The following is a 22,928-nucleotide window of genomic DNA, read 5'->3' as shown; positions in this document are numbered from 1 at the left end:
AATTATGCTTTAATAAATCCCTTTCATTTCACATGCATCATAAACAGTTGGGGATATTAATGCACATGTCCGAAGCTTTTTCATATGTATATTCCTTAATTGCAGATCCATGATTATGAATAACATACAAACTCCTTTATTTCTATGAATACATCAACAGGCTCATAGAACCATTTATTTATTTTTTTACGGATCAGTGTCTGGGCCATAGAAAAGTGTAGCAAAATATGGAGCAAGTCCTGACAATTTTGAAGGCTCAGACTCATCTATTCTACTGATAAAGTCCCTGGAAAACATGGACTGCACATGGAAGCCATCAGTGTGTCACTTGTTCAGTTATTCACGGATCCACACATTACTACTGTCACGTACATGAAGCATTACACTGCTTGATCACAGATCAAATACATGAAATCACAGTAATGAAGAACCACTACATTACATCTAAAATAAAAAAAGAATGAAACTTTACATACTTTGTGTGCTGCTGGACCGCTTGTGCAAGAGCTGGGTTTGTTTCCATAGAAGTTGTTACGAGTGATGTCAACAGAGAAAGATACCAAATTGCCGATGCATCAGATATAGACACTGCAGACTTTTTAATCTTTTGGTAGCCAACTGCTCGCAGACCATGAATTCTCGTATCGCAGCCATCACTCAAACATCGCTTAATATTTATCTGTACATCTGTACAACAGCAAAGTAAAGTTATGTTAATTTATGTGAGGTATACAAGTGTTTGCCACAATATACACAGCTCTACCTCAATCCTTACATCCAGTACCTATATAAGGTTTTGGTAAGCTGTGCTACAGATATCTCTGTCAAAATCATGCTCAAAGAAACGCCTACCATTGAAATCAATGGGAGCTAGTCATTTCCCGCTTTGTTTCCGCTCGCGGAAAAAAGAAGCAAAGCAAGCTGCCCTTACTTGAGGCGGATTCCGCGGCTGATTCAGCCGTGGCATCTGCCTCGTGACACCACCCTCCAGACTAGGTCAATTCATTTGGGTCTAATCCAGAGCGGAAAGCCAGAACGGAATGTGTTCACGCTGAACCCTGTGTGAACTAGCCCTTAAGGGGCTGTTTTTCACAGGTTTTTTTTTATTTCTTGTGTATAATGTATCTAAACTTTCCAACTTTTGATTTGGGCTCCTTTCTCTAAAATCTTATGCTGAAAATCAATTTCTGTCCCCTGCTTCTCTATTGGCATTAGAAATTCTCACCATTTCTGACATATGACAGGGAGTACAGAATAAAAAGAAGCTGGGCTAGAGGGTGCCAACAATATTATATCTGTGATGTTCTTACACCCATGACCCCTGCAGATCAGTTGCTTCCAGGCAGCAAGGCTCCCAGTGAGGTTTACATGCTGCGAGTGGAGTTGCTGTGTAAATCAGCAGGGTTAAGTACTGCAGCACTGTTCCCTATAATTCAATGGGACGTTGCTGCACTACCTGGCCCAGAAGAGGTGATCTGTGAGGAGTCCCCCTTAAAATCAGCAAAAATTGACATGCTGTAAATGTCAATTTATGTGTGTAAAATCTCTGCAGTGATTGAAATCTACACAACTGGTGTTGCAAAAGTGCGCAAACCCACAAGAAATAGGATATGTGTACACATGGCCAAAAGCCCGAAATAAATTACTCACTCGTGTTTCTGGAAATGGCAAATAAAGACAAGAGAAAAAGCAGTTGATTTACTGGGCTGACTCACACATCTGACTTATGTTAGCATTTTCCAGCAATGTCACATAGCCTGTAATATGGCTGGGTATGTGGACCTCTCGAACCTCCTGTAGATTGCTGGGGTTCCGTCCCACTGCAACAGCCACTTGCTGGGGCATGTAACTCTGGTCTGCAGCACTCACAGCAATAGATAGGTGTCTCAATACTACGTCAGGCTTCATTCGCAACCTGGAAGAAATTGAGTCATTATCAGCATAAAAAAGTGAAAAATAGGGAAGTGATAAAAATATACAGAGGCATGGTACAACCAAAAATCTGTGGACCGTATCGATATATTTGTATGAATTTAGTGTACAAATAGAAAACATCAATCATTACATGACCAGAGTAGAATTCCTCTGTAAAGGGATCTTTGATACAGAACACTTGTGCCTAACAGTGTAAAATACAAGATAATTAAATCCTTAAGATAATTAGCGGATAATACAAATTCCACTTCAGACAAAAACATCTTTTTGCACAGATTTTTTTTTTTTTATGTAGACTGTGAACCCCATATAGGGCTCACAATCTACATTTTTCCCTATCAATATGTCTTTGGAGTGTGGGAGGAAATCCACGCAAACACAGGGAGAACATACAAACTCCTTGCAGATGTTGTTCCTGGCAGGATTCGAATCCAGGATTCCAGAGCTGCAAAGCTGCAGTGCTAACCACTGAGCCACCGTGTGGCCCTTTGCATAGATTTTGGCAAGTAAAAAAATATGGAAAATGTTCTGGATATATGACTATTTTATGAAATTGTTGCAGACTTGCATGTAAATTTGTTATAGGTATGATTATGACTTTGGTGCATAATCACTACCTAGCATATATGGGGGGGCCCCTCTTGACAGACCTTTGACTTCAGACAATATCATAAAGCTGATGTTCTGACTACATTAACCTGATCTATATACCCAATTTAGGCATATGAATGTCACTAAGGAAGCCCCCCCACACTTAGGACCCCATCTCACAATGAAAGCTGATACAAGGAGAAGCTTCTTTTTCAGAGAGCCTGACAACACCATGTTTTACATGGTCCAGCATTCATTTTACTGGACCCAATGTATACTACATATTTCTCGCTAAAACAAATATCCACCAGCAATAATAGAGTTAGTAGCTGTGTGCAATATGGTGTTGTCTTTTATTGACTGTGATTAAGAGATTTCCAGAAACTTTCTCCACACGTCATATGTAGACACATTTCATGTAGCATTAACCATTACTGAATTATGACAGATCTCCACCATTGTCACTACCCTGTGACTTTGAAACTGTCACTAACTTCTGAAAACACGCCATACCTGAAAAGCAACATTCACTGGCCTATCAATGCATTGTGTTTACTCATCAGGAGCGGGCTTCATTTTCCTTCCTTATTTTACAGGTTATACAAGACTGACAGAGTTAAATCAAACATTATAGAGTGTATACCGTATCCAGTGAGAGCGAGCGCTGCCATCTGACTGCCAATATGAAGTGGTCTCCCCATTAGTCATCTTGTCTATATCTGAGGAGTTAGATGAGGTTTCAATGCTGTTGTAACATTTTGTTACTGTTTTATATTTCAGAGATTCATCACTGCCGCTCAGAACACATGAGGATTCTGTAAAATAGGAAAACAAGAAACTGATTTAATAGTGTGTGCATTTAGAATTAGCAATTTGATAGGATGTTCACTTATTTTCAGAACGATGCTCCCTACGGAACCAGAATATAATTAAAAAAAACAAAGGAATTCATAGTTATGGTCATATACTTTATATTTGGCTGCACTTCATTTGTCATTAATCTCCAATTCTTCCCTGTATATTTCTACTCTCCAAAATCCTTATATCCTTGACTCCAGTCTAGGGAGACAACTAGGCCACATTATACAATGGCTGTTACTGTACGGCAGTAGGTCTTAAGGTACAGTACGTATACCCTTGGAGGTACGTCCCACTATCCCAAGGGTACACACCATGTGACCCAATCATAGGCCTCATTGATCCCGGACGACAATGCTGAAAGCCAGAAGAGAACAGGAAGCGACACCGAAACCCAAGAGAGGGGATTAACAATGTTTATTGTTGTTATTCACCACCCCTGAGCCTCCACTGATCACAATTTAATGGTCAGGAGAGACCTTAGAGTATAACCCGAAATTGTTAGAAAATCCCCATTTATGGAGGAGTTATTAAATTTTATTAATGTAGGGTCCACTTTGGATCATTATACAGTATGGAGGGCCACTATGGGACATTATACTGTATGGAGGGGCTATTATGGGACACTATACTTTGTGGAGAGACAACATGGAACATTCTACTGCTTGGGGTCCTCTATTGAACATTATTATGTTTATTCTGTCACAGGAATATTTGGCACGAATGGGGAAGGTGTGTTATTTTTTTTTTTTTTTTTACAGCCCGAGGCCCATGGATCCCATAATCTGCCCCATTTGTAAGGAATGAATGCAGCTTATCACTCACTTCTTAAACATCAATGAGTATGGGGGTCATTTTATTTGATGTGGGGGTCATTATTTTACAAGTGGAGCCCATTATATTGTATTACATGTGGGATACTGAAGTGAGAGGGCCATTATACTACATGTGGGTGCACGCACAGAGTCATTATACTGAGTATGAGGGCACTGATGTGGACATTCTACTGAGTGTGGGAGCACTGAGGGGGGGCAATTAAACAATTGTTATCAAAGCCTCCAAACAAAGCCTTATTTTATTATCATTTATATGCGATCGCTACTTTAGGAGTACTGCTTGGGACATTTTTTCACTAGGGGGTACTTCACTTTCTGCAGGCAATGGCTCCTATAGTTGAATTATCAAACCCACAAGCATTAGGTAACTTGGCCAAATGACATTACTATGGAGGCAATGTCACTGCAGCAAAGGCAGGGTGATGAGACTATATTTTTCTATTCGGATGTTATTGTGCACTCTGAGAATTGTTCATATAGAAGAGCATGACAGTCCAATAAAACTACAAACTGACAGGAAAATCTCATTAGTCAAGTCCCTCTCAAGCCATTCATTAGTGACTAAAATGACCACATGATGATCACTCCTGATATTCTGACTATAGAAATATCTAGCCTAGTAATATCAAAAGGGTCACACAGGAACAGTCTAGTCCTGCTGTACAGTGGAAAGGACTGGTAACAGGTTAGATTAAGGGGGTTTTAGCATTTATTTGTGGTGTTCTTTGATGTTCGAAAATTTGCTGTTCTAAAAGTTGGATGTTCGTTCTGATAGTGTCAGTTAAAAAAAACAAAAACATGTCCTAATGTCTTAATAGACATTAACTGAGACCACCTGATGTTGGAGTCCGTTTAAAAAAAAAAGAAAAAAGTTGACATTAGTGTCAGTTTTTATACTGCCCTTTTTTTTTTTTTTACAGTAATGACAGTATAACAGACACCCGTCCGATAATGTCCATTACCCATAGACTTTAAAAGTTAAAAAAAAATAATAGACGCTTGATGAAATCCTGCATGCAGGATTTTTTGTTCGCGAAAAAATAACGGACAGGTCACGGATTTGGTGTAAACAGACACTAACGGACACCAGACAGAATTGTTAAAGGATATGTGATGATTCTTCTAGTGTCTATTGATAAAATCTTGAAACGGACAATAGCAACAGACACTACTGATGGTCACCAGCGGTAATGTGAAAGACCCCTGTGTGACCTCTTAGACTACCTCATATAGACTCTACATTCAAGTAGCACAATAAAAAATAATCTTACCCTTTTCTTTTTTAAGAAGTCTTTCTAGGTAGTCCTTCAGTACAGATGACCTCATTGTACATATATTATTGCAGCACTCTAACATAGGATAAGGGATCACAGTACTGGAAATACGGTTCCGATGTAAAAACCGCAGAGTCTTTGAAGAATGTAAACTAAGACGATCTTTTGATTTGGAGAATATGTCAATAAAGCCTGAAAAACAAGGAAATATAGAGAAAGATACAGTATGAACCAGTATGTTCTCTTGAAAACTTGTCTTGTATACGAAAGCTATGTTCCTTCGGCAATGACACCTTAGTATCAGTATCAAAATTTTAAGCCATTTTCACCGAAGGCAAGCCCCCTTGCCTAGCTAGTTGAGAAATATTACCTAAATCTAGTAGCTGTATTTTGGAGCCTAAATCTAGTCTGTTATTATCTGATCAAATATTCAGACCCCGACTTCCAAGCTTATAAAATGCCCAGCCTTCATCTTGCAAGCCTTTGTTCTAAAACATGTGCTGAACAGAATAACTACTGATCATCTCTGTGGTCATCAATATAATAATTCATTGGAAGATGGGAAAAGGCAGGCATCAGAATTTTGCAACCCTTTTTTGTCTAAGTGAACTATGGCTGCTAGGTAAAGTAAGAACATTCTGTAATCACAGTAAAACATATGTTTTAATCAGTCGCATGCACCTCTGTTAAGGGAGTCCCTTTTACACTAAAATGTACAGGACTGCACCCACATAGTACAGGGCAACTCAGAACCTACAGCAGTAACAGCACATAGGTAAACGTGATGCCAGGCTATGTCCGCTTGGCAATATTCATTTACAAACATAGTACTACAGTAACGCAGACTACATGTACAGCAGTCACTGTATCAGAACACACATATGGAAACATGTTTTCTGGACATGGATTAAGCAGACCAGACCAATCACGTTCTACTGACTGGTTACTCTACTGCTCCATTTGAGAGTGTTACAGACCACAGGGTGATCATAGGAGATACCGTAAGTGTTACTAGGGAACATCCCTTTAAATCCTTTCACTCCATGGCAGATGTTGTGAGACTGCTAGGCAGCCTATCATTGGCTGGACTGAAACTGGAGGCCTCAACTGGCATTAATCCAATATCTGTGGTTGGCTTTATTTGTTGAATTGTTTTTGATGTATTTATTTTAACGCTGTTTTTTGAAGCTACAACCATAAATGAACTAAAAAGGCAAAAAAAAAAATCCACATCTGGTTTGGGCTTAATCTGCACAGAAAACATGAGCCTTTTAACACATCCTCAGTCATGTTGTTTACAGTACAACTGAAAAGAAAGGAATGAAAATACTATGTGTATGTATTAATGTTTCCGTACTTGCAACAGAGTGTAAAAATAAAAAGTATCAATATTACCTGGCGTGAGAGAGCAAGCTTGCAGCTGTCGGATAACATGACTCAGTTCCCCTTGAAGATTAGCACCACTGGAGGCCTTGATGGCTTCTAGCATGCTCTCCAAGTCTACCACCTCATCGCCTTCAGCATCAAACTGTGCAAACGCCTGAAAGAGATGCCCATGGTTAATCCCACATGGAAAGTGTTCTTGGTAAAACACTAGAAAAAGAAATATGCTGATCATGGAGAAGAATGTTTACTGATTTACACTGCTGTATTTTAATATGTTTATGAGTCATTTCTGACCACACACACCGGCCTATACTTCAGTCACTTCTAGGCAATATAAAGAAATAGCTAAAAATTTGTATTCTAGAAATATTATCTGTAGACACATACAAAGTGATTAACTATGTAAATATACATACGGTAATTAAAATATGTTATCTTTTTAATTTTTTGTTTTTACAAGATTACATTTAGTTACCTTATTTAAGTGAATAGACGAAAAAGACCAGCAAACAGACTCCCAATAAGGATCTGATACAAAGGAACTGTGCTCCCACCGTAGATTTCAGAAGAACGGCTTTATTGTCAAGACATCAACTCAAACAACGCGTTTCGGGCAAAACATGCCCTTCCTCAGGTGTAATGGTTCTATACCGTTGGGCCGGATGCGCATAAAGTATAATTTTAACATTACGGATCAGTCATTTCAACCCGACTTGGTGTGCATTACAGGTAGCCCCAATTGGGACAAAACACCCAAATATAGGGGTGAGCAGTATCTCAGTATCATTTATTTAATATGGACCCTATTGAATATCCAGTTTAATCTATCAAACCTGGCCATTCATATTTTGAAAGTGTGAACAAAACAGTCGCTATTTACATCAAATAAGGCGCTGTTGCACAATTCCCCCATATATAGTCATTTGGGGTTACTGGGGACCTCCAGAAAGAAAGTTTCTTAGCAGATAACTATTGTTTGCTGAGGGTTATTTCAGAGTTCCGGTTACTGGGCTGGATTTTTAGGAATGACAGGTAGGTTGGTGGTGGGACCTGTCATTCCACCCCCCTCCAGTCCACACTTTGGGGATGTTCCGGCAGCGACTCAGCTGTTGAGAGTCTCCTTGTCAAGGAGGCTTAAGAAGCCAGCTCCATCAGCAACACTTTGGCAGAGCTTGGCTGGAGAGCCAAAGAGAGGTCATATTTTTGGAGCTGTTTCCTGAATGATTCTACTGGCTTTTGGATTTCTGTTATTCTAGGTGAGGTAACCTATTCTATGTTTAGTTAGAGCCTAGCTGGGCAGGTATTTATTTTTGTTTCCTTTTGTTGCTGCACTAGCTTTTTGAGTGAAAATAAACTCTACCTTTGTTTTGGACTAAAGAATCTGGACTTTTGTTTCTATGCCACCCCACCTAGCAACCCCAGACCCTGACAAGTATTACATGTCTACTAATGACTTCCATTGTAAAAATGGTAGACAAAATGGCCTAAGTTGTGCGGCCGGTAAAATTTACATTGTAGCTGGTGTCCAAAGCAGCAGCTCATCCTGACATAGGTAGAGAGATATACAGGACATATAGTGTTGCACTATACTCTAGTGAGAGGGGTTAAATAAAATATAGGAACTATTAAAGCAGAGTGGGCCATAGTACCTCAGAATGATGAGAGACTGATCAAGTCATACAGAAAACCATTACTTTATGCTAGTGCTGCTATTAGCAGTTCTGCAAGGTAATGTTTCATGTGGTGTACGTCGTATTTCACTCATGGCCTTTCCATTTTGGCTTCCCTTTTGTTAAATTAATAATGACGTTGCAATTTGTCTTGAGTTGTTACTTGTCTGAGGTAATATTTACCTGAGAAATGTTTTCGGGCCCTGATATGTAAAGTCCTATATGCCATGACTGTGTACTATTCCTTCCTCTGCACTTATAGGTGATATCATTTGGAGCGCGGCCACAACAACAGCACTAAGACAAGCAGCTACAATCCACCTGGATACAAGTGGCATCGTGCCAGGTGACATCAAGGTTCACCTGTACGGAAATGACAATCTACAGAATGTATTAGCTCTACCAAAACTGGTTAGCATGCCAAACACAAAGGTTAAAGTACAGGGCAGGGTCCTGTACACAATTCGTGCCCACATACACTCAGTGTCATAAAATATTCATAGGAAACATTATGACTGCACACCAGTGTAAAGCTAAGTGTTCACCACTCATCTCATAGCACGACTCAGAAGCCCTGACCGACTTCTCTAAAGATGCGACCAGTCTCACAACCTCAGTTCCTTTTGTCTGTTCTCTTTCTGTAAAGTGAAATATTTTGGCAGGAAATACCAACATTTAATTTTCTACTTTATACCTCAATTTTGATGTATAGCCTGTAGAGGAACCCCTTTCTGACACAGCCATTTTCACTTTTCCATTGCTTCCCATCCACTGAGGCCTAGGTTTTTTTTCATTTTTCCAGAAGTGTAACTTTAAGTAATATTAAACACATAAGGCAGCAACATAGCTGGGAAAGTAGTTCTGTTAGTTTATAAAGTACATTTGTGGTGTAAAGGTTAGACAAATCTTAGACATACTACTTGGATTTGTCAAGCGTTTTAAATATATTTGTTAGTCATTAGGCCGTGTTCACACTTTCATTTATGACTGTCAGAGAACTACATTGCAGTAGATTCCAAAAATAGACTTGCATGTAGTACTATTATTTCCAGTAAAAGCATGGACACTGAAAGAACCTGATGGATCCTATTTTAAGTGAACGTCTGGCTGGCTCCATTGGTGTCAGTCATATGACAAAACAGAAAAAAATGGATTTCATTACATAGATACTGAAAATGGGAACCTCCAGGGTGATACACTACCGTACAGTTAGGAGTCATGTATTTTGTCAGGTTTCCAGCAACCTGTGAATCACACTACCCACTCATATTGTTTTTCACCATGATAAAAATATATTACACTTCATTCACAATTCCCCTAGCCTTCCACTACAATCCCCTTATCCTTCCCCACTCCTCACAAGTGCACTAGGTGAAGTTTATGTATATACCCCTGTAACCTAGCAGCAGAATATATGGTTTGTTGCTTCTCTTCAGAAGTGTTTCAGTTGTTAAAGGCCTAAAAGCAAACATAAGTATAGAGCAGACGTCTTACTAGTCAACAGACAAGGTCCTGGCCACCAATGGGATCATGCACACACTAGAACTCTATATTGTTCATACACAGGCTTCTAGTAAACTATTGGTGCAAGCCTGGATACATATGGAACCCAAGAGGATCCTATAAGATATCAGGAGTAGAACTATTACAACTCTGTACAAAACAATGCAGTAATATGGTCATGGAGATGAGCGCTAAAGCAAAATCAGCTGAATAATGTTCTTATATAAGCTACGCTAACACGTAAGATTTAGAAATCATCATATGACATATTTAGGAAATACTGAAGCGTTCAACGTACTAATTCACATATGCAAAAATTACCCTTGGGGTGCATTCAGATATGCTTCAGTAGCATGCCACATAGACAAAAACATGGGTGTTTTTACCCCACACTGCTGCAATTTTTCCATGAGCCTATTGTGCCCAAAGTAATTACAGGTGAGACATGAACCTGTAACATTTTTAATGGGTTCCATAATATCCACTAGTTGAGAATCACTATAGACCTCCTAAAGCAAAGAGACCTGACCACGGATTAACCAAACCAATTAAATATTTGACAGTATAACAGTAACAACATGCAAAATTATTATTGTCCAAGCAAATATGGCAGCCCCGAGTAAACATTATCCACAAACATATCAATACACTTACACCTAGGATACAGGTGCACAATGGGAAATAAATGACATGTATCTTACAGCGGCAGCACATGAAAGCTCTTCAGAGACAATGTTGACAGCTCCCCTTTAGTGTACAAATTGCCACAAATCTGCCGTATCAAAAGGCATCCAAAATAGAGAGGTTTTTGCAGTGGATTGTTTTAGTAATTGCTGTGGATTAGCCACAGCAGCGAATGAAAATCGTGGGGACACTGAGACTCAGCCTGGTTTCGCACACTGCATTTTTTTTGCAAATCCACCACTGCAACCATAACTAGATGCAGCAAGAATACAAAGTATAGATCCTTTCTTGACATTTTCCTTTCCTTTTGAACCCCTTTCTTATGAAAAACTGTCAAAAAAACCTATATTATTATAGAGTGTGCTGATAGCAGATGCACCAGAATTATTAAGGGGTCAGCCAACATGGGAAGTCCCATGAACCAGAATATAAATGTATGCCAGTTAGGATTTGGCATAGATTCCATGTCTACCTCATGCCAGTTTTCATGCCCAATCGCTACAGTAATGACTGATAGCATTATTTCGGGTCATTACTGTAGCGATTGGGCTGTTTTGAAGCTCACTGCATCATTACAGCAATGACAGTGGCTCCTATGCACGTGGTTAAGTACGGTTACTACGTCCAGCACACGGACGGGGCTCGGTTGTGTGAATGCACCTTAAACCAGATGGACTCACCTTTTTCCTTGCCCACGCTTTCCAAATTTCACAATAAAAAAAACCCACACTTAGGAGTTAGAATTGATAAAGTGGTACATCTTTGGTGCAAATAAAGGCCTTGTGCCAAAGATATTCAGCATCTATGCCAGTTTTCTAGTGTAGATGAAATTTTAAATTTGTCCCACTGTATGTAAAACCCACTCTTAAAGGGAACTTGTCACCATGAAAATGTTGTGTAACCTGCAGGCAGCATGTTAGGGGGCTTTCACACTTGTTCTCGGTCTCCGGTTTGTGCATTCCGCTGGGTTTCTGTCTTCAGCACCAGCAAAACTGGACAGCAGATGGAAACCCAGCGGTCAGTTTAAAAGCCCATTCACTTTAATGAATTTGTAAAGGTGACTGCCCATGTCCGGCTGCAGCCTGTCCACGGGGAAACCGTTTTCTTTAGCCAGACACAAAATCTTGCATGTTCGACTAAAAAAAACGGTTTCCCCGCGGACAGGCAGCAGGCAGATACGGGTGGTCACCTTTACAAATTCATTCAAGTGAATGGGTTTTGAAATTGACCGCCGGGTTTCCATCCCCTGTCCAGTTTCGCCGGTGCTGAAGCTGGAAACCCAACGGACTGCTCAACTGGACAAGTAAGAACCACCCCTAAGTTGCCGTTTATCCATTTATAACGCTATCCTTTTATGCTTACGCTAGGTTCACACCTGCGTTCTTCTTTTCGTTCTGTGCTTTCCGTCTTCTGCATGCCAGAAGATGGAAAGCACAGACCGGGTCCGGCCGTGAGCGGCGGTGAGCGTTTTATGCTCTCCGCCGCGAAACCGGATTTTTTTATCCGGACACAGAGTACTGCATGTCCGACTCTGTGTCCGGATTATAAAACCCAGTTTTGCGGCGGAGAGCATAAAACGCTCACCGCCACTCACGGCCGGACATCTCTCTCACCCATTCAAATGAATGGGTGAGAGAGACTCCTGCAGCTTTCCGTCTCCTGCCTCTGTTTTAGGCAGGAAACGGAAACCTGCAGTACGGAGAGGGCGACGCAGATGTGAACGAGTCCTCCGAAGGACAAGTTGAGCACAGTGGGCGATCCTAACAGTGACAGCTGTCTGTATGTATATTCACTGCTAGGACCGCACACTGGACTCTATTACTCCTAAACATAAAAAGAACAAAGGAATAAATAAAAGTTGACCTGAATGTTTACCCACAAAACTACCCATCAATTTGCTTAGCACCTCCTGTTTGGTGCTCTGCTGGCATCATGTTACAGATGTGTCTGCAAATGGGGCACATACCAGCAAAGCTGAACTCAGCACACTGTCAGCTTTCCAGAGGTATATAACACCATCATTGTTAGAGGACACAAAACATACTCTTAAAACAGTACAGCTTAAATCAGAAAAATGGGAAAATGCCACTATTTTGACCCAAGACCATAATAGGGTATTGATTCTTCAGTCACCTGACCCTTCCGTTCTGATCTATATTCTATACTTCCTACTTCATTAAAGGGGTTGTCCAGGCTAAAAATTTATTTTTTAATTAGGCCGAGGGAGGAGAAAAAAAATAAAAACAGAAACCCCACACACCTCTCCCCGATGCCTTTCAGCGCAGTCCAATCCTGAACGCCATTGTTTTCCTCCAGAAGAGTCCCCGTGCATAGGACCACTCTGGCCAATCAGCAGCCTCAGCAAAGGAAATGGGGTGTCATTACCTGTGACACCCCAGGTCCCTTAGTTAGGCTGCTGATTGGCCTCAGTTGTCACATGGTCGCTGAGGGCAATCAGCAGCCTTAGTGGAAGGGACACAGGACATTACAGCCGGCGAGGACTTCCGTAAAAGAAGACAGCTGAACAGCAGGATCAGACCGCCCTCGGAGGACACCGGAGCACTGGGAACAGGCTAGTATGTTTCTTTTTGTATCCCACAACCTTATTAAAAAATAAAATTTCAGCCTTGACAACCTTTTTAAGGACATCCCGCCATGAACATTAGACCACTGCAGCCAATTGTAACCTCAGTGATGTGGACAGGTCGGAGCTATAGCCAGTGATCGGTTGCAGCACATATCCATTTTGGAATGACATCTGCAGCAGGAGGTATAGACACCAGAATCAGACCGGGAAGCGTCTTACAACATTCTATGCAGATTCTGAATGCATGTTTTAAAGGTAGAACATATCTGTCTATACACATTGAATGGAATTCATCATATGATGATACTGTTAGTTTACGTTGTTTGTTGCAAGGCCCTTTCTTATGAGAAATGTGTGCCACAAGCTCTGATCCACGCGTCGCCTGCCACATTGTGTAACTCTTCTTGTGTGAGCGCTGGAAATCTATGTCAGTCCCTAGCTGGCGTAGATTTCCATTCTGGCGCAGGGACAGCTGACCAATTTGCCACAGCCTTTTCATAAATCTCTTGGCCCCTGCACCAGTTCAGCCCTTTATTAAGACTGGCGTATCCTGATGGCAGATACTGGATCTCGACATGCCCAATCTTTTTGTTGTGCTGGTAGATAAGTGCCATCAGAAGTGCCTGTCAATGTTTGTATGCGTTTTTGCGACGTGCATATACTTTCGGCTACATATACATGTTTATAGAGGAGACAATAGCCCACTGACAGCTCTAATGTGTATAGCTAGCATAAAGGCTAGTTCACACGTAGTTAATTTCTGGATTTTGATGTGGGATGCCACGTCAGAATCCGTACCAAAATGCACCTGTAGCGGCTTTCCGCTCTAGACTAGGCCCAAATGAATTGTCCTAGTCCAGAGGGATTGTCTTAATGCAGGTGCTGCAGCGGTTTCCGTGTCAAGATAGGGCGGTTTTTTAACCTGGATTTTGACGCGGATTCCACGTCAAAATACGGACCAAATAACTACGTGTGAACTAGCCCTAAGGCTTCATTCACATGAATCATATGCATATAGCCTTACACCTGAACGGCAAGTTTTGTGACTTTGCTTTTCTTCCCATAGAAGTTAAAGGGTTTTTCCAATAAACAGAATTGTCTACAAATTTAAATATAGTTAAGATTTAAATATTTTGCAAATATAAATAAAAATTTTACAGACTTTTAAAGAATTACCCGTCTCATCTTAGTGGTGACTTTTTTGGGGGCTGGATAGGCTACAACCTATGGCTACAACCTTGCACACAGGAAGTTTTCATGATCTGGCACTGTTCAGACACCCAGCCAGGACTTCCTTATTGTGGCCAGGTTGTCTTCTGGTAGAAGAGATGTCCACAATAAGGAAATCATGGCTGCGCTTCTGCCAAGTGCCAGGACATAGAAAGTTCCTGCATTATTGCATATCCAAGACACAAGGCTGTCCTCACTGACATGGTTAGAGAGAATCATTAAAACTCTGCTCATTTATTTATTTACAGTCACATAAAAAACAACTGTGAAATATTCTCCAAATGTAACTGTGGTCCTGTCCGTGAGATATGGAGGCTCCCTGTGACAGGCCGGGCTCTCAGTGTATGCCCTGCCTGAATGCCAGCACTACACACACACATGCCAAGCTATAGTAGCACAGGCTGGGTATAGTGTGACGGCGGCTCCTCCTGTCACTAGCACACACTCCCAGGCCTAGCACACAGGTGCTGCTGCTGTCACTCCCGGCCATGTATATAGTAGTGACTGTCAGCGTTACCTCCTCACACTCCTCCCGGCCGCTCGCTCTGCTCTCCAGCATCTCTATGAACTGCTCCCGGCTCAGCGCTTCTTCCCCTCGGCTTAGTCTCTCCTCCAACCAGCGGAGCAGGGCGCTCTGGTGCCGGGACACCACCGACTCCGGAGCCCCCACCTCCCTCAGCCGGGCCGCTGCCTCCCTCAGCCGGGCCTGCTCCAGTAATACATCGGGGGAGGGCGGCAGCAGCGGCGGGGAAGCCGGCCCTGGGATCCCCAACTGAGCCGGACCCTGCTGGCTGCCCGATCCAACTGTCGCCGTGTCCCCTGCGGCTGTTCCGTTCTCTTCCTGCTCCATTCCGGGCTCATCTTCGTCTCCGCTCCCGCCGCTCACCACATTCCCCATGATGATGGCGGCGCCGAGCAGTTCTGAGTGTCCGGAGGGCCTGTGAGGCCCGAGCCAGCCCCGTCTTCCCGGGCCTGGTCCCGCCCCGCAGCCCGCCCAGCACTGACAGCTCAGTCCTGACACCTGTCACCAGCAGCCTGGCTATGGCTGCCACCTTTCCTACAGAAGAGTAGCAGCCGGGTCAGTGGCGGCAATACCGGGGGTGCTGTGTGGTGCAGCTTCATGTAGTACATTCACCGGGTACAGCAAGGAGAGGCAGCATTTACCTTATTTACATAGGCCATGCCCCAAATCCAGCTGGCCTTCTCTTATTACCTGTAGTGCTAGAACTTCTTCCCCACTGCCCTACCTGATCACACCCTCTGCCCCATATGCAGTACTGCTGTGTGTGAATTCACCCTACAGATTCTGTGTAATCGCTTATGATTATCTTAGGGCTCGTTCACACTGGGCAAGAGGGGGCGGATTCTGACGCTGAATCAACCTCAAAATTCGCCCCCTCACAATAGAGGTCTATCAGGACCAAAATACGTGGTCACTAGCCCCGTGTGAACTAGCCCTTAAAAGGGTTATCTGCTGCCTCAGAATTGTTGTCCTATCCATAACATTGGCAGGTGTCAATTGTTGGGCCTTCTGTAGATCAGCCATAGTTTAGTGGTTTTGACTACTTTAGCCGTGTCACCATTACTCACAAGGAGAGCTATTAACCCCTTAGTGACCAGCCTATTTTAGACCTTAATGACCAAGCCACATTTTGGAAATTTGCCCTGTGTGACTTTATCAGTGAATAATTCTGTAACAGTATAGCGCATCCAAGCGATTCTGATATTGTTTTTTCGTGACATGTTGTACTTTACTGAGAAGGTAAAATTAGACTGATATAACTTGTGTAAATTTATTAAAATAAATTTTTTCAATGTTTTCCATTTTCAGCTGCGATATCTCACATATGCACAATAATACAGGGCAAAAAAGTTAGTAGTTATATATTTCTAAATGTTCCTTTTTGTGTTTCAAGCATATTTGAAATAATTTTAGCATATTTGAGTAATTTAGACAATTTAGAAGTTTATCAAGTTTATAAGCAAATTTTGGAGATTTTGAGTTTGTGATTTTTTCCTGTACCAAGCTATGTTTGCAGACAGGAATTGGTGGCATAATGATAGAGCTTCCCATTACCTGACCCAATTTGTAAAACTCGCCCCCTTCAGGTATTATTTGAGGGGTATAATGAGCATTTTGAACAAACAAATATTGTTTTGCAAGAATTATTACAAATGATGAAAAAAATTACATTTTTATTTTTTTCAAATATGTGTCATTTTAAAGCCAGTTTTTTTGCACACAACACATCAAAAAGAAGAAACACACCCCAAAATATATCACCCCACTTCTCCCGTGTTAAAAAATGTACACTTTGTGGCCTTAGTCCTATATACGCACGTACAGTAGGGCCTAAGAGGTAGGAAGGGCCAAATGGATTTCAAAACACAAATTTTGCTTGCAGATATTTTAGGCCCATTGCACATTTGAACAAGATTTCAGTTACCGAAGCAATTGAAAACCCCCATAAATGACCCCATTTTATAAACTAGACCCCTTAAGGTATTCATTGAGGGGTATAGTGAGTACTTTGACCCCATAAGTTTTTAGAAAATTTGCGTCAAACAAAAAAATGTCATTTTGTTACACAAAAGTGTCATTTTATAGGCAGGTTTTTTGCACTTAACACATGAAAATGAAGAAAAACACCCCAAAATAAATGACTCCATTTCTCCTGTGTTCAAAAATGTACACTTTGTGGCCTTAACTCTATGTACAGACGCCCGGTAGGGCCCAAAAAGAAGGGAGCACAAACTGGATTTCAAGACACAATTTTTGCTTCCAAATGTTTCAGGCCCATTGCGCATTCAAGCAAGATTTGAGTTACCAAAACAATTTAAAACCCCAATAAATGACACCATTTTATAAACTAGACCCCTTGAGGTATTCATTGAGGGGTATAGTGAGTATTTTGACCCCATAGGTTTTAAAAGAATTTGTGTCAAACAAAAAATTGTCATATTCTTTACACAAAAGAGTCATTTTAACCCTTTTGCTGCCAGGCACGTACACTGTACGTGCTCCCAAGGTGGCACTTCAGTAGCGGAGGACGTACTTAGTATGTCCTCCCTACTAATGCCGATATCTCTGGACTGCATCAACATATCTTGATGCTTTAAAATGCATTTTAAAGAAGAGACTCTCATCTTTAAAATGATACCAGGGACTTGATGATTTTACTTACAGTCTTGGAGCCATTCACTGTTGAAAACACTATTTGGCATTGAGATCCAACTGCAGATCGCAATTCCCGACAGCGTTTCAACAGTGAATTTCTCCAAAACTGTACATCCAATCATCGAGTTCTTGATATTTTAAAGATGAGATTCTCCTCTTTAAAATGCAATTGAAAGCATCAAAGATGATCATCTTTTTCCCCCCTGACGAAGCCACGGTAGTGGCGAAACGCGCGTCGGGGCGCGTTCACTACATGAAGGTCCACCCATAGGTAATTCATTACTTGGTATCATGTTATTTCACAGAATATTTGCACTTTAAAAAACTATGTATGTTATATATGCACTTTAGAAACTATGGATGTTTTACATATCCTTATATATATGTAATGTAAGTGTCATTTATTCATCATCAACCATTAGTATTCCATCTTGGGCCTTCATTGTTCTGTTTGGTTGTATCACCCCATTCATTATTTCTGTCTTATATATGTTTTAAAATGTATTTAAATAAAGCTTTATATATTTTTTGCTAAACATTTTCTGTGGCAGTGCACTTTTTTAGCATAGTGTTCTATTTACATTGCTTTGCCAATTTTTGCCCTATATTTAGTCGTGTATACTTATTTGTCTCTGATTGTCACATACAGTTATAATGTAATTCCCCCCTGAGCTTTTCTAGTGGGGTATTCTTATTTTATACCTCCTGAACATAACCAGGAAGTTTGTTGGCACTGTGACCCAGACGTTTACCATTGTCCAGGTCGCAAGCCAAAAAAAAAAAGTCGTACCAAACACTTACACAACATATACATAAAGTCGCAAATAAAGTTTACATTTCACCCAATCCCTGTCCTGTCTATACCTGAGCTTTCTACAGTAAAATACGTCTCTAGTGATGTCCGTTACACACTAAAATAATAGTAATAACGATTATCACTAGAGATGAACGTATAGATTGCTAAAATTATTATAGGGGGATGGAAAATAACATTTTTTTGTAAAGTCCTATTTAATTTGCATGCACAAAATGGGATGGCGCATTTCTGCGATTTTGGCGATTCTTTAACACCCGCCCCTGTAAATATATACATGTGTGGTATGTATGAACTCCTCACATATTGCAGTTTTATGGACAGTACATGATGTTTGCAGAAAGGGATTTCTTGAGCCGCACTTTAGTGGTAAATTTTAATTTTTGCGCAATTTTTGCAAGCAATCTCTGTTTGCGGCAAAGTTGAATGAAGGTGGTTGTATATATAAACTATTAAATTGTGTTTTTATATACGGTATGCTGTGTACTCTGAAAAAAGTTAGATTTTGGTATCACAGTCACAGTTTGGTAGGTGCAGTATAGCTTTTTATCATATTAGTGAACAACAGCAAAATCCTGCTTGTCTTCTGTATTCGTGTTTTTGGGAGTCCGAGCTCTTGTTGTAGTTGATGTTTGCGGTACATATAGTATATTTACACATTGTATACACCATAAGCTATTATTTTAAAAGTATTTTGTATATGAATGTGAGATTGAACATGAGTTTTAGGTGCAAATATGTGTTTTAGCGTATTTTTTCAAAAAATGATTTGTGTTGGTTGCAAAGTTGCATGAAGGTGGATGTGGCTATCGATGACCCATTAAGACATTTGTAATCTTCAGGTTGTCTACTTTCAAAAAATATATAGAGTTTAGGGGTTCACTTACTTTTCATGGTGTGTAATCCCTACATTTTATAGGATGATACTTTTTTAACATTTCCAGCTTCAAAGCAGAATTTTGTTCCTTCCAGTTCTAGCGATTTTCTGAAGACACGTGCATGCGGGTTCAGGCCATAGTGATATGTATGAACTCTGCACATGTTGAACTCTTATTTTTAGGAGGTTTGGTGCATTTAATTTTTTGTTTGGTTTCCGCTTTTAACAACTAATATACATTTATTTGCATTTTTTCATAAAACATTCACTTTAAATCAAAATTGCATGAAGGTGCTTGTTCGTATACAGTACCAAGTGGCATTCTGACAATGCTGCAGGTGTCTACTTTAAGAAAATATATAGGTATGGGGGGGTTGGATGCTTTTTTAACGTTGCAATTTAGGTTTGATTTGTCCATCTCAAAACTGTGAAAATTGCTCTGGCTACTGGAGGTGCAAGATTTCCAGAGACCCTTGGCAGCAAAAAGGTTAAAGGCAGTTTTTTTTTGCACACAAGACATGAAAATAAAGAAAAACTCCCCAAAATAGATGACCCCATTTATCCCTTATTCAAAAATGTACACTTTGTGGCCTTACTCCTATATGCGGATGCACGGTAGGGCCCAAAAAGAAGGGAGCACCAACTGGATTTCAAGACACAAATTTTGCTTGCAGATATTTCAGGCCCATTGCACATTCAAACAAGATTTACGTTACCAAAACAATTGAAAACCCCCATAAATGACCCCATTTTATAAACTAGACCCCTTAAGGTATTCATTGAGGGGTAATAGTGAGTAGTTTGACCCTATAGCCTTTTCACAGATTTTACTAACCTTGGGATGTGTAGGTTAAAAATTACTAAAATGTCCCTTTATCCCCAAAGTTTTCATTTTCACAAGGGGTTAAAAGAGAAAAAAAAAACCCACAGTTTGTTACACAAATTCTCCTGAACACGGCAATACCCCATATGTGGCCATAATCTGCTGTATGGGTACATGGTGGGGCTCAGAATGGAAAGAGCGCTATTTGGCTTTTGAAGGGCAGATTTTCCTGGAATAGTTTTCAGGTGCCATGTCGCATTTGCAGAGCCCCTAAAGTATCAATACAATGGAAACCCCTCAAAAGTGACCCCATTTTAAAAACTACACCCATCAAAGAATGTATCAAGGCATATTATCACTCTGAGCCTAAAAATGCTTCCCAAAAATTAATGTACAAAATGAAAATTGAAATTTTGAAAGAAATCTGCCATTTCGGTGCCCCATACATTGCACCCACTTTGTGTTGTCAGAGACCTGCACTCCTAAAACTATTAAGGGGCCATCCCGAGGGTCAAAAAATTATATATATGTGGGTGTAAACTGCTGCTTGGGAACACAGCAGGGCTCAGAAGGGAAGGAGCAGTGCGCTTTTTAGCTTTTGGGGTACAGATTTAGAGGGACCCTCTGGGCACCATGATGTTTTTGCAGAGCCCTGGAGGTTCCAGTAAACTGGAATTCCCTAAGAAGTGACCCCATTTTGTAGGGGCAATTTTAAGGTCTCTGCAAATGTGACATGGTGTCCAAAAACGAAGAATCTAAATCTGCACTCCAAAAGCACATATCACTCCTTCACATCTGCGCCCTGCTGTGTACCCAAATGGCAGTGTATGCCGACATGTATGACACTGGTGTACTCCGGATAACGTACTTAATGCCATATGTGGGTAGAAATGGCTGGGCACAGCCGGGCACAGAAGGGAAGGAGCGCTATTTTGGTTTTTGGAGCACAGTTTGGTTTTTGGACGTCACTTTTGCAAAGACCCTGAATTGCCAATAAAGTGGAATCCGCAGACATGTCACCCCATTTTGGACACTAGCCCACTGATGGGATTTATCAAGTGGCGTAGCGAGCATTTTTAACCCTTGAGGGTTGCATTTATTTAGTTTCCAGAAATGAAATCGCAACTGACAATGAGAAGTTAAAAATGAAATTTTTCCAGAGATTCGCCATTTTAGTGCCCGATATGTTGTGCCCAACTTATGTCAGCAGAGATACACACTCCAAAAATTGTTAAGCGGGTATCCCGGGCACAACAGCTTTCAGAGCGTTCATCTCTGATACAAGGAGGGCACAACATATTAGGCACTGAAATTCCTGGAAAAATTGGTATTTTCACTTCTCACAATCAGCTTCGTATTCATTTATGGATAATAAGTTATAGCAACACTTGGGGGTTAAAAATGCTCTCTGTACCCCTGGATAAATCCTTCAGGGGTGTAGTTTCCAAAATAAGGTCACATATCAGGGGATTCCACTTTACTGTCGTTTCAGCTCTGCAAAAGTGTCATGGCATCCAAAAACCAAACCGTCTGCGCTCCAAAAACCCAATAACCCTTCTTCCCTTCTGAGTCCGGCTGTGCCCTAATATCAGTTTATACCCACATATGACATTACGTACATTATCCCGGGTACACCAGTGTCATACATGTGTCATACATGTGGCATAAACTACAGTTTGGGCACACTGCAGGGCGCAGAAGGGAAGGAGTGCGATGAGGCTTTTGGAGTACAGATTCAGATGTTTGGTATCTGGACGCCATGTCATGTTTGTAGAGCCTGTAAGGTACCAGAAAAGTGGATTCCCCAAAGGAATGACCCCATTTTGAAAACTGCACCCCTCAAAGAATTTATCGGGGGGTGTAGTTAGTATTAGTATCCCAGACGTGACTGCACAGCGGATGGCGAAGAGGAAATATATAAGCAGTGCGGAGAACATTGCAAACACCAAATTCCCTACTATGTTCCAGTAACTCCTATGATTGGTTGAGTCACTTTGGGGGTCACTTTGGGGGTCATTTCTGGTGTCCGTTCCCTCATAAGGTGTAAATATGGGGTGTCCCCTGATATCCGCTCACACAGCTTATATATTCCCTTCCTGCGGCAGCCAGTTGTGTTCTAATGATTTGGCGATTTATGCGGGTTTTTGTCTTCACATTGCTGGATGCTATATTTTCTTTATTTTTCTGGTGACGTGGCCATATAAGGACTTGTTGTTTGCGGGATGAGGTGTATTTTGTAATGACACTATTTTTGGGTGCCTACAATCTATTGAGTACATTTTATTAACTCTTTTTTTGCTCGATTTAAAAAAATAAAATCAATTTTGGCATTAAGTTTTCCCTTTTAAATTTTTCGCCATGCAGCGTACAGTATAAGTAACATGTGTCCTTTATTCTGCGGGTCGGTACGGTTACGGCGATACCTCATTTATAGCATTTTTTTTATGCAATACTAATTCTGCAGAACAAAAACACATTTGGGGACATAAATCAGTGATTTTTGCATCGCCATCTTCTGAGAGGCGTAACATTTTTATTTTTTGGTTGACAGTGTTGGTTGGGGGCTTATTTTTTGCGGGACAACCTGTGCTTTTTATTGGTACTATTGTGGGGTGTATATGACTTTTTGATCACTTTTTATAGCATATTTTCTAAGGTGAGATGGTGAAAAATCACTACTTC

At 40.9% G+C, this 22,928-nt stretch overlaps 1 protein-coding gene across 1 annotated transcript in view; it reads right to left on the bottom strand.

Annotated features, from left to right (window-relative positions):
* ZZEF1 (zinc finger ZZ-type and EF-hand domain containing 1) overlaps positions 1-15,526 on the bottom strand; it is an 88,915-nt gene extending 73,389 nt beyond the window's left edge. Inside the window, exons 1-6 of the mRNA XM_075264845.1 lie at positions 15,072-15,526; positions 6,890-7,034; positions 5,492-5,686; positions 3,170-3,341; positions 1,716-1,915; positions 477-687 (exon numbers count right to left, since the gene is read on the bottom strand). Coding sequence (XP_075120946.1) covers positions 477-687; positions 1,716-1,915; positions 3,170-3,341; positions 5,492-5,686; positions 6,890-7,034; positions 15,072-15,452 — 1,304 coding nt within the window. The 5' untranslated portion in view covers positions 15,453-15,526. The remainder of the gene's footprint in view (positions 1-476; positions 688-1,715; positions 1,916-3,169; positions 3,342-5,491; positions 5,687-6,889; positions 7,035-15,071) is intronic.
* Positions 15,527-22,928: the final 7,402 nt, after the last annotated feature.

Source organism: Leptodactylus fuscus, chromosome 2 (assembly GCF_031893055.1).
Source record: "Leptodactylus fuscus isolate aLepFus1 chromosome 2, aLepFus1.hap2, whole genome shotgun sequence".
Classification (NCBI taxonomy): Eukaryota; Metazoa; Chordata; class Amphibia; order Anura; family Leptodactylidae; genus Leptodactylus; species Leptodactylus fuscus.
The sequence above is the reverse complement of the archived record's forward strand: the minus strand, read 5'-3'. Positions and strand labels throughout refer to the sequence as shown.